Raw genomic sequence first — 13,595 nt, 5'->3', positions numbered from 1 at the left:
TTAACAAATGTTGTAGTCAAACACTGAAAAAATAGTTAAAACTAAATGGGTACAACACCTGGAGAGTAATGACATAATAACGGACAGATAGTATGGTTTTTGAACAGGAAGATCCTATGTAATAAATCTACTGTACTGTACTGTACAGTGACACTTCGACTTACGATTGCCCCGACTTACGATAATTTTGAGTTACAATATAAATTTGATCAGAAAATGCGGCTCAACTTACAATAGTGTCGTCGACTAACGATATTTGTTGATACGCGTTTGGGTCGACCAAGCGCATGGTTCCTGTTCACATGGGCAGACCTGCCTCAGTTTACCAGAGCTGCCCGCTTAGTGACGATCACGCTTGTAAGAAATTCCTTTATTTTGGTGATTTTTTTTGTTTTGTTTTTTTTGAACATAAAAGTAATTATATATCACGCCATGGGTCCCAAGAAAGTCAGGGGTAAGGTTCAACCTAAGGAAACACATGTGAGGATGCGCACAAAGGAAAAACAAGATATCATTCGTAAACATGAAAATGGTACATGGGTTGTTGAACTAGCTAGGCAGTACAATAAATCAATGTCAATGATATTGCAATGCAATTGTTAAGAAAAAGGACATTATGAGTGCTAAAGTGGCAAAATGCGTATCAACAATCATGAAACAAAGAACACAAACACTTGAGGATGTTGAAAAGTTGTTATTAATTTAGATACACAACAAGAAGTTAGCAGGTGATAGCACTTGATAAAAAGCAAGGCATGAAGATGAAGATTGAAGATTTTACAAAGAAAACCCCCTGCAACGAGTGATGCAGATATGAAAGAGCTTAAGGTAAGCAGGGGATGGTTTGAGAAATTTAAAAAGAGAAGTTTCATTCACAGTGTTGTGAGAGTTGTGAGTGTAGTGTGTTGTGAGTTGGTGGAGGAACACATCAAAGAACTGACCACCGAAGAACTCCTAGTCTTTCACAAGGAGCAGCAACAAGAGGAAATTTCTTCAGGGGAGGAGACAGTACAGAATATCCCTTCCTCAACAATTAAGAAGTAGTGTAGACTGTGGGAAGAAATGCAAACTTTTGTTGAAACGACTCACCCACAGCAAACTGAGGTAGGCCATAGCCTTAACCTTTTTAAAGACACTGTGATGCCTCACTACAGACAAGTGTTACAACGTAGGAAAAACAAGTCTCTATGGGAAGGTTTTTAGTCAGAAAAACAAGCAGTGAGCCACAACGAGGTCCTAGTTGTATGCAGGCAAAATGTAGGAGAGAGTACCCCAGAGAAGTCACCACTGCCTGATGTTATAATGGAAGGGGACTCCCCTTCCAAACACTAACACCGCTCCTCCTCCTCCCCCTCATCACCATCTTCCGTATGCCAACAAGAGTCATCAATAAAGATAAGCTATAACTTATACATACTATAGTACTAAATAATTGTGTTTATTAGGTTTGAAATGTATTTTAAAGTTAATATTTTTGGGAGTGTGGAACGGATTAATTAAATTTACAGTATTTCTTATGGTTAAATTCGTTTCAGGTTGCGAATTTTTTTATTTACGAACTGTCTCTCTGGGAACGGATTAAATTCGTAAGTGGAGGGGCCACTGTATTTACTGTATGCATTATGATTTTATGCTGTAATGCATATTGTATTAATAATTTGATTTAAAATTCAAATAATGTACTTGCATCCAAATACTGTTTGAAAAAATAGGGCTGAATTTTGTATTGTATATTTTTACATCATAGATGCATTAACTAACCAAGAATGATAAATTGCAGATACATAGATTATTTGACTTTTCCTTACATACTTTAGAAACTTGAGAATGCTTTTTCACTGAATTGGGCTTTCACTGTAAAAAATCTGACATCGATGGACTTTTATTAAGTGTAATTATTATGAAGTTTCATAAAGTATTATTTTTTAGACTGGAATTAGAATTGTATGATATAGTAGTGCTTTTATTCACTTAAGCCCTTAAAGTCTGTGAATTAAAATACCACATTGTCAGATGTTCATTATCATACTCCAGTTTGCATACTTTGTGCACTAGTGCAACTAATTAGACTTTTTAGACAGGCTATTAAATTATAATTTACTTACCCAATTAATTTGATGTTCTATGTTTTATATTAGTTAAGGCAGAGAGCAACCACACCATTGGAGTGGAGTTTGGGTCTAGGATTGTCAATGTTGGCGGCAAATCAGTCAAGCTGCAAATATGGGACACTGCCGGTCAGGAAAGATTCAGGTCAGTTCTCAGTACAAATTGTTTGTTCCTATAGAGCGGACTCTTGTACTTTTTGGTTGTGTTGTAAATTGTTTATGCTTTTATGTACACATTAATCTTAACACTTTCGCGCTCTCGGCGAAGGTCACTCAGCCAACCGTATGTGCGCGCAACGTTTTTATCGCTTAAGCGTAAAAACAAAAATGTGTGTACTCTTTTTACTTTTCTGACCTTAGTTTTCATGCTACGTATTTCATTTTGGTACCAACGTGTTCGCAATAAAATTCTCTAGAAGAACACCAGTAAAAAAAGTCACGAAAGCTATAGAGATACCAGCATGAAATAAATAACTATGAAGATGAGTCGCCGTGAGCGCTCAACAGCAACAAAATGTTTTTACTCTTGGGATTATTATCACCTCTACAATTGTCCTACAGCCTTAATTTTGGTATTAATGGACTCCCAATAAAATTCCCAACACGGTGATATGAATATAATCGTAGAATAATGGTCGCGGCCCACCCGCAAGAGTGTGGGAAGTGGGCGCACTGTTACCCGGTAACGGTGACCGGACGACACACGCGCGAAACGTTGCTTTGAAAGTTTATACTTATTTCACTGTTCTGGTATTATTATTGTATGTATGTCATTCATTTTTGTGGCAATGTTTTCGCAATAGAATGTTCTATGAGCTAAATTATACTACACAAACTTGGACCAAATAGGTGTACTTACCAAGGGAAGGCTGGTTGTGGAACAGTAAGTTGAGCATTTGTTCTTCACTCCACCTTCTTCAGGTTCTTCATTCCTGAAGTTGCTCAACAGATGGTTTGTAGGTGGAGTGAAGCTGTTGCGGGTGGTTACTTCTTCACCACCCAATACACCGTTTTCCAGTGGTAATTGGTGTAGCAGGGAACAACACAGAGTGCAACACCACAGGTCATGCATCCATAGATCGTGTCCTTCCTTTTACCGGACCGTGCGCATGCATGACACTTGAGACGTTTGGGCAGTCTGTAAATTTCATGTTTCAGTTTGTAGTTCATGCGATTTTCTGAATCAACAATAGGGCGGCCAGGTCCTCTCGCTGGAGGTGTAACAGGAGTTGCAGGAGAGTCAGATTCATCTGACAAAACAGTTTCGTCAACTGGCAGTGTGGCAGACATGTCGGGTTCAGATTCGTTGTCTGCTTCATCTTGAGGTGGTGTAGTGAACAAAGGCCGCCTCACACCAGATGGTCCGGGAGTTGGCATGGCGTCAGCATTGGCAGGAGCTGTGTCATCATTTATGTCTGGAGCGTGCCGCAAGTGTTGAGATGATGATGTTGTTTTAGGCCACTCCTCTGTGTCCCAGTGCAATAGGGCCCAGATTGCCACTTCGTGGAACTGTAGCAATGTTAGCTTTTTTCGATCAGTTGTGTTGTATTTGTACAAAACATAGGCATTATGCAATGCCATTTGCAGGAAATAAAAGGTAATCTTTTTGGTCCACTTGTGAGTTTTCCTGGTAAAATGGTAATACAGTATTTAACCATTTGATCGAAGTGGTCCACACCTTTCATAAACTTATTGCACTCGCAAATTGCAGTCGGTTTGTTCACTGTTACCTGTTGTATTCCACTTGTTCCGTCTCGGTTGCGAATTCGCTTCCTTCGCTGAACTCGCTGAGTGTCTGCATTGTGGATGTTGGTAATGATTGAAACCACTCGCTTGTCTTTCCACAGGAGAATGAAGGTATTATCTTGGCGGCGGTATACTGTGGTATCCAGTGGAAGTTTACCCTTGGCTAGAACTTGCAATACCTTTGGGGCGCCACGTAGCATTCTAATTGTGCCACATGTGTACACCCCAAGTTCTCTCAATGTTTCTGTCAGGGTAACCGAGTTGTAGTAATTATCCATGTACAAATGGTAACCCTGGTTCACTAAAGGCTGCATCAACCCCGTTACTGTATCCAGAATCGTCTTACCAATACCTGAGTATACGTCAAAGTCATATATGTACCCAGAGACAGATTCAGCAAGCATATAAAGTTTCACACCATACTTGTCTGGTTTGTTTGGATTGTACACTTTGAAGGATAGTCGGCCTCGCCATGCCATTGTACCCTCATCCAAACACAACTCTTTCTTGGGGATGTAAACTTGAGCAAACCTCTCTTTCAAGTAATCCATCACTGGTCTCACTTTTATCAACTTATCACGATTGTTCACGGTCACTGCATTGGTATTGAATGTGTGGAAAAACTGGTTTATATGCTGGAATCGTCTGGACGGCATGAACAAGCTGAAGAAATGAGCATGCCATGGCTTTGCTGTTTGCCAATACATCCTCATAGTTGGGAGCCTAATTATGCCCATCAATATGAACAGTCCTAGGAATCGCGACATTTCACTCACCTTCACTGGGGTCTAAATATCTGATACATTTTCATTGGCCATCCGGAATAACTGCGAGGCGTACAAATTTGTTTCAACGGTAAAGAACTCAAGGAGGGCACGCGTGATGAACAATTGAATATAAGCCAGTGCACTAGTAGGTTTGGGAATTTTCAGTCCAGGATTTCCAGTAAAATCATCAACAACTGGAGAAGTATTGCTACGACTCCAGCCCTCACCAGCCCCAGCCTGCCGAGTACGTACTGTACGTGTACGCCTTTCAGCAGGCTCGAATGAATCCTCATCACTTTCCTCATCACTTATACTTTCAGAATCACTTGACGCAATTTGTCGTGTGTTCCTACGACGAGTAACATGTCTGGTAGCTACTTTTCTAGGTAGCCTAGATGCACCACGTGTGCGCCGAGATGGAGGAGGAGGAGGAGGGGGTCGCGGTGCCTCCTCTTCCTCGGTGAGGGCCTCAGTCTCCTCATCACTCGTTGCCGTATCATTCCCTCTAGCTCTAGGTACACTATAATCGTTGTGGGTTCCAAAATCTTCCTCCAATACCTCTACGTCACCTTCAGCTTCTGATAAATCCTCCACAAGGCCTGGAATTTTCGTTGGTATGAGCTTCACTCCGCTCCACTTCTTAAAAATTTGGGTTATTTTGTCCACTCTCGATGACCTGGAGGCTTCCTTGGGCGTAGAAGTGCTTGGGCCTTGACCTTGATCCATTTTTGATGAAGTAATTGGGTATAATCCACACGGAAACGGGTAAAAATGCTCGAGTTTGGCGCGCGAGGGGAGCGTGATCGACTTATGACACGTGACACGAAAACAATGGGCCCGTCACCTGACCGGGTAGGCCGACGCGCCAGGCGGCCTAGTGGTGAGAAAGAGAACTTCATGGCGCGTCGTTTGAAACAAACCCCAATGAAATCAGATTAAAATTGAATTTTATACAAATATTTTAAAAGAAGACATAACTTTATGTCCACTATGCGTTTACGTTAGACGAAACTGGATGCGCCGGCGTGTCCAGATAGCACGAAAGTGTTAATAATAATTAGGTATAATTAGGCCTGTGGATGATATTCACATCAGTAGGTTTACCCCTTAATTGTGCGGCCTCCAAATATGACACCCCTCGAGTGCACAAGAAATAAAATCTCTGGAAAAAATTCTTTTCTGTTTTTAAAGTGTCAAAAACCCTTCCCTGAGTAAGGGTATAGTAACAGAAGGTCGAAATTATAAGTACTTTAGCTGCTATGGGGTCCGTAAGTTCGTGCGTGACGTCGTCATTCCCTGGTCGCCCATGGCATACGCCCCCCGGGGCCGGTAGGGCGCTCGGGGCAGGATACGCGAGTTGCCGCGAATACATTTTTGTTCATTTTCTGCGCACAAGCCCAAATATATTTTATATGCTTTTATGTGCCAATCCTATGTATAATGAACACGTACACTATATTATGGCAGTAGAACATCCGTACTGTCCGAAGACACTGTTACGTGCATGACACATGTGTACACATATTCGGCACATATTTCCATTGTATTATGCTAATTTATGTATATATACAGTCTATTTACACACTATACACTATCACACACTATATACATTCACCATGAACACACTCAGAACTCCGCGAGTGTCAGCTGCCACACCCTCACTCCTCCAACATCCAGTCTCTCCCTCAGTCCTCCAACATCTTATTTGCCAACATTGCTCCTCCCACCATACTGTTATTGTTTGTATTACACTATTTACACATGTTATGTATACCTATCTACATGTTTTATTCACCAGAACTATGCAAGTAAGCTGGTATTGTGTCCAAACTTTACAGTGGCCACCATACACTGCATGAGAAATCACACAGCAGCCAGCAGACAACGCTACGATTACGTCACCCCCCTCACCAAAAATACCTCCTCCCAACATACTCCTGTTGCTGTTACTACACTATATACACACATTGTATATACCCATGTACGAATGTGTTCACCATAGCGAACCACTAAGCTAGTATGATTGTTACGGACCCGAGTCCAGCGTCCGAGCACAGAGCGGTGACAACAACGCCATCTGTGGGTCAGCTCCCGAAACCCCCTCCAAATGGATGACGCCATCCAGTGAGGACGGGATATACCGGCCACAGGGGCTGGATTCCCGTCTTAGTCAGCTCGTAACGTAGCCGCTGCTGACCTCTGGTGAGGTGACGCTTAGACAGCAACGCCATCTATGGAGTGGATAGGTGGACGTTTGTGTCTAAGCCTGTAAGTGAGGTGCCCTAGAGTGTCCCCAACACTAATGACGTGTCTGATTACAGAGTCGACCTGGGACTGCTGTATCGGATGATGGGCAGTCTACCCAAGGCAGCCAAAGTCTCTCCACGTGTTTGCTGCAGAAGCTGTGAGTTGCTCCCGGACGAACACTGCTAAGAGTGTTAACCTGCCTGTGACGTGGCAGAGTTGAGGAATCGTCGTACCCGGGCGTTGAAAGGTGGAGAAGACTAGCCACTGGGGTGTTGAGAGAGGAGAGTGATCAGCGGAATCACACGAGGCTCCCGCCTAGGGCTCGCAACCCTAGTATCGGTCGTGGAGTGGCCTACGCAGCAGAGCTGATTGGAACCTGCCAGCTACAGGCTGGATTTGTGGTTGAAGGCCTCCACGACGGCGCACCCAGTGGGACTGTGATTTGGCTGGCCTGTGGCCAGGGTAGATTCGCCTAGGGAATCGAAGGATTCATCGTGAAGCCACAAGAAGAGAACCAGGGCTACTCGTCTTGAGCACCGTAGAGCATCCTGTGTCTTCAGAGGAAGACAAGTTAATGTACATAAGTGTAGTTATAGCCCCAGCGAGTGACTGTTTATATATTTATTTATTGGTGGTGGCGAATATATATTTAATTTAGTGCATTTTTATCCCTTCCCCTTTAACACTTTCTGCGGATGAGGACTCCGCCCGGAGTCCTGTTTCGCCTCACCGCTTCCGCGAGGTGGACATAAAATTATATCCGCTTTTAAAATATTTGTATAAAATTCAATTTTAATCCGATTTCATTGGGGTTTATTTCAAACGATGCACCATGAAGTTCTCTTTCTCACCACTAGGCCGCCCGGCGCGTCGGCCTACCCGGTCACGTGACGGGCCCATTGTTTTCGTGTCACGTGTCGTGAGTCGATCACGTTCCCCTCGCGCGCCAAACTCGAGCATTTTTACCCGTTTCCGTGTGGATTATACCCAATTCCTTCATCAAAAATGGATCCAGGTCAAGGTCCAAGTAGTTCTACGCCCAAGGAAGCCTCCAGGTCCTCGAAAGTTGACAAAATAACCATGATTTATAAGAAGTGGAGCGGAGTGAAGCTCATACCAACGAAAATTCCAGGCCTCGTGGAGGATTTATCAGATGCTGAAGGTGATGTAGAGGTATTGGAGGAAGAGGTTGGATACTACAGTGGTACCTCGGAATGCGAGTGTCCCTGTATGCGAGTTTTTCGGAAGACGAGCAGGATTTACTCCAAAAATATGTCTCGGAAGGCGAGGGTTACCTCGGGACGCGAGTTTGTTGATACGTGTACAGGCCGACTGGCGCGTGGTGGCATGGCGATCGCGCCTCAGTTTACCAGTGTCTCGTGTCCAGTGACTATCCCACCTGAATTCTTCACAAGGATTTACAGTTTTTTATCGTTTTTTTGGCCATTTGAGCATAAAAGTTGTCATTATATATCTTGCCATGGGTCTCAAGAAAGCCATTGGTAAGGTTCAACCTAAGAAAATAGCTGTGATGAGTAGAGGCAGTAGAGGATGTCCCTTCTTGATTAAGAAAATGTGTGAAGTATGGGAAGAACTGCAAAGTTTTGTTGAAAAAACTCACCCAGATAAAGCTGTAGCAGGCCGTTGCATTGACCTTTTAAATGATAATGTGATGTCTTACTACAGACAAGTGTTAAAATGTAGGGAAAAACAAGTGTCATTAGATAAATTCTTAGTAAAACAAGCAAGTCCTAGTGGTATGCAGGCAAAATGTGCCAGAGTGTGCATACCAGTGAAGTCCTCACTGCCTGATGTGATAATGGAAGGGGACTCCCCTTCCAAACAGTAACTCCTCTCCTCCCCCCTCCTCACCATCTTCCATACGCCTACAGCATTCAACAGCAAGGTAAGTAATAACTTGAACATAGTTTTGTAGGTTTATTTAGATGAATTAGGTATAAAAATTTAGTTTGATGTGGGGTTTTTGGGGTAGTCAGGAACGGATTAATTCATTTCCCTTTATTTCTTATGGGGAAATTAGCTTCGGAATGCGAGTTTTCGGAATACGAGGCGTCTCCAGGAACCAATTAAACTCTTAAACTGAGGTATGCCTGTACAACAATTATAGTGGAGTGCAGGGACCTAGAGGGAATGATACGGCAACGAGTGATGAGGAGACTGAGGACCTCACCGAGGAAGAGGCACCGCGACCCCCTCCTCCTCCTCCATCTCGGCGCACACGTGGTGCATCTAGACTACCTAGAAAAGTAGCTACCAGAAATGTTGCTCGTCGTAGGAACACACGACAAACTGCGCCAAGTGATTCTAGCAGTGATCAAAGCATGGAAGTTCAAAGTGATGAGGAAAGTGAGGAGGATTCATCCGAGCCTCCTCAAAGGCGTACACGTACAGTACGTACTCGGCAGGCTGGGGCTGGTGATGGCTGGAGTAGTGGCAATACTCCTCCAATTGTTGATGATTTTACTGGAAATCCTGGACTGACAATTCCCAAACCTACTAGTGCACTGGCGTTTATTCAATTGTTCTTTACGCGTGCCCTCCTTGAATTCTTGACCGTTGAAACTAATTTGTACGCCTCGCAGTTATTCCGGATGGCCAATGAAAATGTATCAGATATTTGGAAACCACTGAAGGTGAGTGAAATGGAGCGATTCCTAGGACTGTGCATATTGATGGGCATAAACAGGCTCCCATCTATGAGGATGTATTGGCAAACAGCAAAGCCATGGCATGCTCGTTTCTTCAACTTGTTCATGACGTCAAGACGTTTCCAGCATATAAACAAGTTTTTCCACACATTCAATACCAATGCAGTGCCCGTGAACAATCGTGATAAGTTGATAAAAGTGAGGCCAGTGATGGATTACTTGAAAGAGAGGTTTGCTCAAGTTTACATCCCAAATAAAGAGTTGTGTTTGGATGAGGGTACAATGGCATGGCGTGGACGACTATTGTTCAAAGTGTACAATCCAAACAAACCAAACAAGTATGGTGTGAAACTTTATATGCTTGCTGAATCTGTCTCTGGGTACATATATGACTTCGACGTATACTCAGGTATTGGTAAGACGATAGTGGATACAGTAACGGGGTTGGTTCAGCCTTTAGTGAACAAGGGTTACCATTTGTACATGGATAATTACTACAACTCGGTTACCCTAACAGAAAAATTGAGAGAACTTGGGGTGTACACATGTGGCACAATTAGAATGCTACGTGGCGCCCCAAAGGTATTGCAAGCTCTAGCCAAGGGTAAACTTCCACTGAATACCACCGCAAAGATAACACCTTCATTCTCCTGTGGAGAGACAAGCGAGTAGTCTCAATAATTACCAACATCCACAATGCAGACACTCAGCAAGTTCAGCGAAGGAAACGAATTCGCAAACGAGACGGAACAAGTGGAATACAACAGGTAACAGTGAACAAACCTCCTGCAATTTGCGAGTGCAATAAGTTCATGAAAGGTGTGGACCACTTCGATCAAATGGTTAAATATTACCATTTTACCAGGAAAACTCACAAGTGGACCAAAAAGATAACCTTTTATTTCCTGCAAATGGCATTGCATAATGCCTTTGTTTTGTACAAATACTGTACAACACAACTGATCAAAAAAAGCTAACATTGCTACAGTTCCACGAGGTGGCAATCTGGGCCCTATTGAACTGGGACACAGAGGAGTGGCCTAAAACAACATCATCATCTCAACACTTGTGGCACGCTCCAGACATAAATGATGACACAGCTCCTGCCAATGCTGACGCCATGCCAACTCCCGGACCATCTGGTGTGAGGCGGCCTTTGTTCACTACACCATCTCAAGATGAAGCAGCAACCGAATCTGAACCCGAGATGTCTGCCACTGGAAACTGGAAAATATTGGAGGGGTGACAGGTAAGCTTCTATCATGGATGGAAAATTTTCTGACTGATAGAAAAATGAGGGCAGTAATCAGAGGCAATGTATCGGAATGGAGAAGTGTCACAAGTGGAGTACCACAGGGTTCAGTTCTTGCACCAGTGATGTTTATTGTGTACATAAATGATCTACCAGTTGGTATACAGAATTATATGAACATGTTTGCTGATGATGCTAAGATAATAGGAAGGATAAGAAATTTAGATGATTGTCATGCCCTTCAAGAAGACCTGGACAAAATAAGTAGATGGAGCACCACTTGGCAAATGGAATTTAATGTTAATAAATGTCATGTTATGGAATGTGGAATAGGAGAACATAGACCCCACACAACCTATATATTATGTGAGAAATCTTTAAAGAATTCTGATAAAGAAAGAGATCTAGGGGTGGTTCTAGATAGAAAACTATCACCTGAGGACCACATAAAGAATATTGTGCAAGGAGCCTATGCTATGCTTTCTAACTTCAGAATTGCATTTAAATACATGGATGGTGATATACTAAAGAAATTGTTCATGACTTTTGTTAGGCCAAAGCTAGAATATGCAGCTGTTGTGTGGTGCCCATAGAAGCACATCAACAAACTGGAAAAGGTGCAAAGACATGCTACTAAGTGGCTCCCAGAACTGAAGGGTAAGAGCTACGAGGAGAGGTTAGAAGCATTAAATATGCCAAAACTAGAAGACAGAAGAAAAAGAGGTGATATGATCACTACATCCAAAATAGTAACAGGAATTGATAAAATCGACAGGGAAGATTTCCTGAGACCTGGCACTTCAAGAACAAGAGGTCATAGATTTAAACTAGCTAAACACAGATGCCGAAGAAATATAAGAAAATTCACCTTCGTAATTAGAGTGGTAGACGGTTGGAACAAGTTAAGTGAGAAGGTGGTGGAGGCCAAGTCCGTCAGTAGTTTCAAAGCGTTATATGACAAAGAATGCTGGGAAGACGGGACACCACGAGCGTAGCTCTCATCCTGTAACTACACTGTAACTACAGGTAATTACACTTAGGTAATTACACTGCCATCTGAACCCGAGATGTCTGCCACACTGCCATTTGACGAAACTGTTTTGTCAGATGAATTTGACTCATTCAAATGTTTCACCTCCAGCGAGAAGACCTGGCCCTATTGTTGATTCAGAAAATCGCATGAACTGCAAACTGAAACATGAACTTTACAGACTGCCCAAACGTCTCAAGTGTCATGTATGTGCATGGTCCGGTAAAAGGAAGGACACGAACATAGGATGCAGGACCTGCAACGTTGCACTCTGTGTTATTCCCTGCTACACCAATTACCACTGGAAAAGGGTGTATTGGGTGGTGAAGAAGTAACCACCCGCAACAGCTTCACTCCACCTACAAACCATCTGTTGAGCAACTTCAGGAATGAAGAACCTGAAGAAGGTGGAGTGAAGAACAAATGCTCAACTTACTGTTCCACAACCAGCCTTCCCTTGGTAAGTACACCTATTTGGTCCAAGTTTGTGTAGTATAATTTAGCTCATAGAACATTCTATTGCAAACACATTGCCACAAAAATGAATGACATACATACAATAATAATATCAGGACAGTGAAATAAGTATAAACTTTCAAAGCAACGTTTCGCGCATGTGTCGTCCGGTCACTGTTACCGGGTAACAGTGCGCCCACTTCCCACACTCTTGCGGGTGGGCCGCGACCATTATTCTACGTTTATATTCATATCACCGTGTTGGGAATTTCATTGGGAGTCCATTGATACCAAAATTAAGGCTGTAGGACAAGTGTAGAGGTGATAATAATCCCAAGAGTAAAAACATTTTGTTGCTGTTGGGCGCTCACGGCGACTCATCTTCGTAGTTATTTATTTTGTGCTGGTATCTCTATAGCTTTCGTGACTTTTTTTACTGATGTTGTTCTAGAGAATTTTATTGCGAACACGTTGGTACCAAAATGAAATACGTAGCTTGAGAACTAAGGTCAGGAGAGTAAAAAGAGTATACACATTTTTTGTTTTTACGCTTAAGCGACAAAAATGCCGCGCGCACATACGGGTTTTTTCCTGACCTTCACCGGGCGCGCGAAAGTGTTAATTTACTTGCGTTACGGAACACACCCCTTGAAAGTCACTATTAACTTGGGGCCGGATACCCAAACTCTAATAACATCAGAGAAGAACCCCAGTTACGACCAAATAGGGCCGTAACAGATGAGCAAAACAAGAGTGGCTGCCACACAGTGAGGCTACTTCGATTCTCTCCCTCGCTCCCTCATCACAATTCCTCCTCCCACAATACTACGCACAGTGCTTATTATCACCACAATCCTGCTGTTATCACAATACTGGTCACTAAATCCTGTAAATACATAATTGACCACAAGTTTATTTTGTAAAGGAACCTAAGAAGTCGTTTGAAGATTCCTAGATGGACGAAATAATGCTGTGGTGCTGTGGCTAGCACTGTGAACGTCGTGAACAGCATTGAATCACTAATATTTGAACATTGTACACAGTCATTATCACAATCAGGCTCTTCTGTAATACTATCATGGCTAAATAAAACAAATTACAGTGGTACCTCGGAATGCGAGTGTCCCTGTATGCGAGTTTTTCGGAAGACGAGCAGTATTTACTCCAAAAATTTGTCTCGGAAGGCGAGGGTTACCTCGGGACGCGAGTTTGTTGATACGCGTACAGGCCGACCTAGCGCGTGGTGGTTCGGCGATCGTCGCCCCTCTGCCCCTCCGCCCCTCAGTTTACCATTGTCTCGCGCTCAGTGACTACCCCCAC

The 13,595-nt window shown here is 43.1% G+C and overlaps 1 protein-coding gene across 4 annotated transcripts in view; it reads left to right on the top strand.

The window, feature by feature from the left end:
* Positions 1–13,595, top strand: part of Rab4 (RAS oncogene family member Rab4) — a 210,642-nt gene that overhangs the window by 26,116 nt on the left and 170,931 nt on the right. For 3 of the 4 annotated variants that reach the window (XM_069329377.1, XM_069329378.1, XM_045740675.2), the window contains exon 3: positions 2,139–2,253. In XM_069329377.1, the coding sequence (XP_069185478.1) occupies positions 2,139–2,253 (115 nt within the window). Of the gene's footprint in view, positions 1–2,138; positions 2,254–6,942; positions 12,715–13,595 lie in introns of those variants that run through there. The other variant, XM_069329376.1, reaches the window with a different exon arrangement.

Source organism: Procambarus clarkii, chromosome 22 (assembly GCF_040958095.1).
Source record: "Procambarus clarkii isolate CNS0578487 chromosome 22, FALCON_Pclarkii_2.0, whole genome shotgun sequence".
NCBI lineage: Eukaryota > Metazoa > Arthropoda > Malacostraca > Decapoda > Cambaridae > Procambarus > Procambarus clarkii.
Note: the sequence above shows the minus strand (reverse complement) of the source record. Positions and strands in the feature narration are given on the sequence as shown.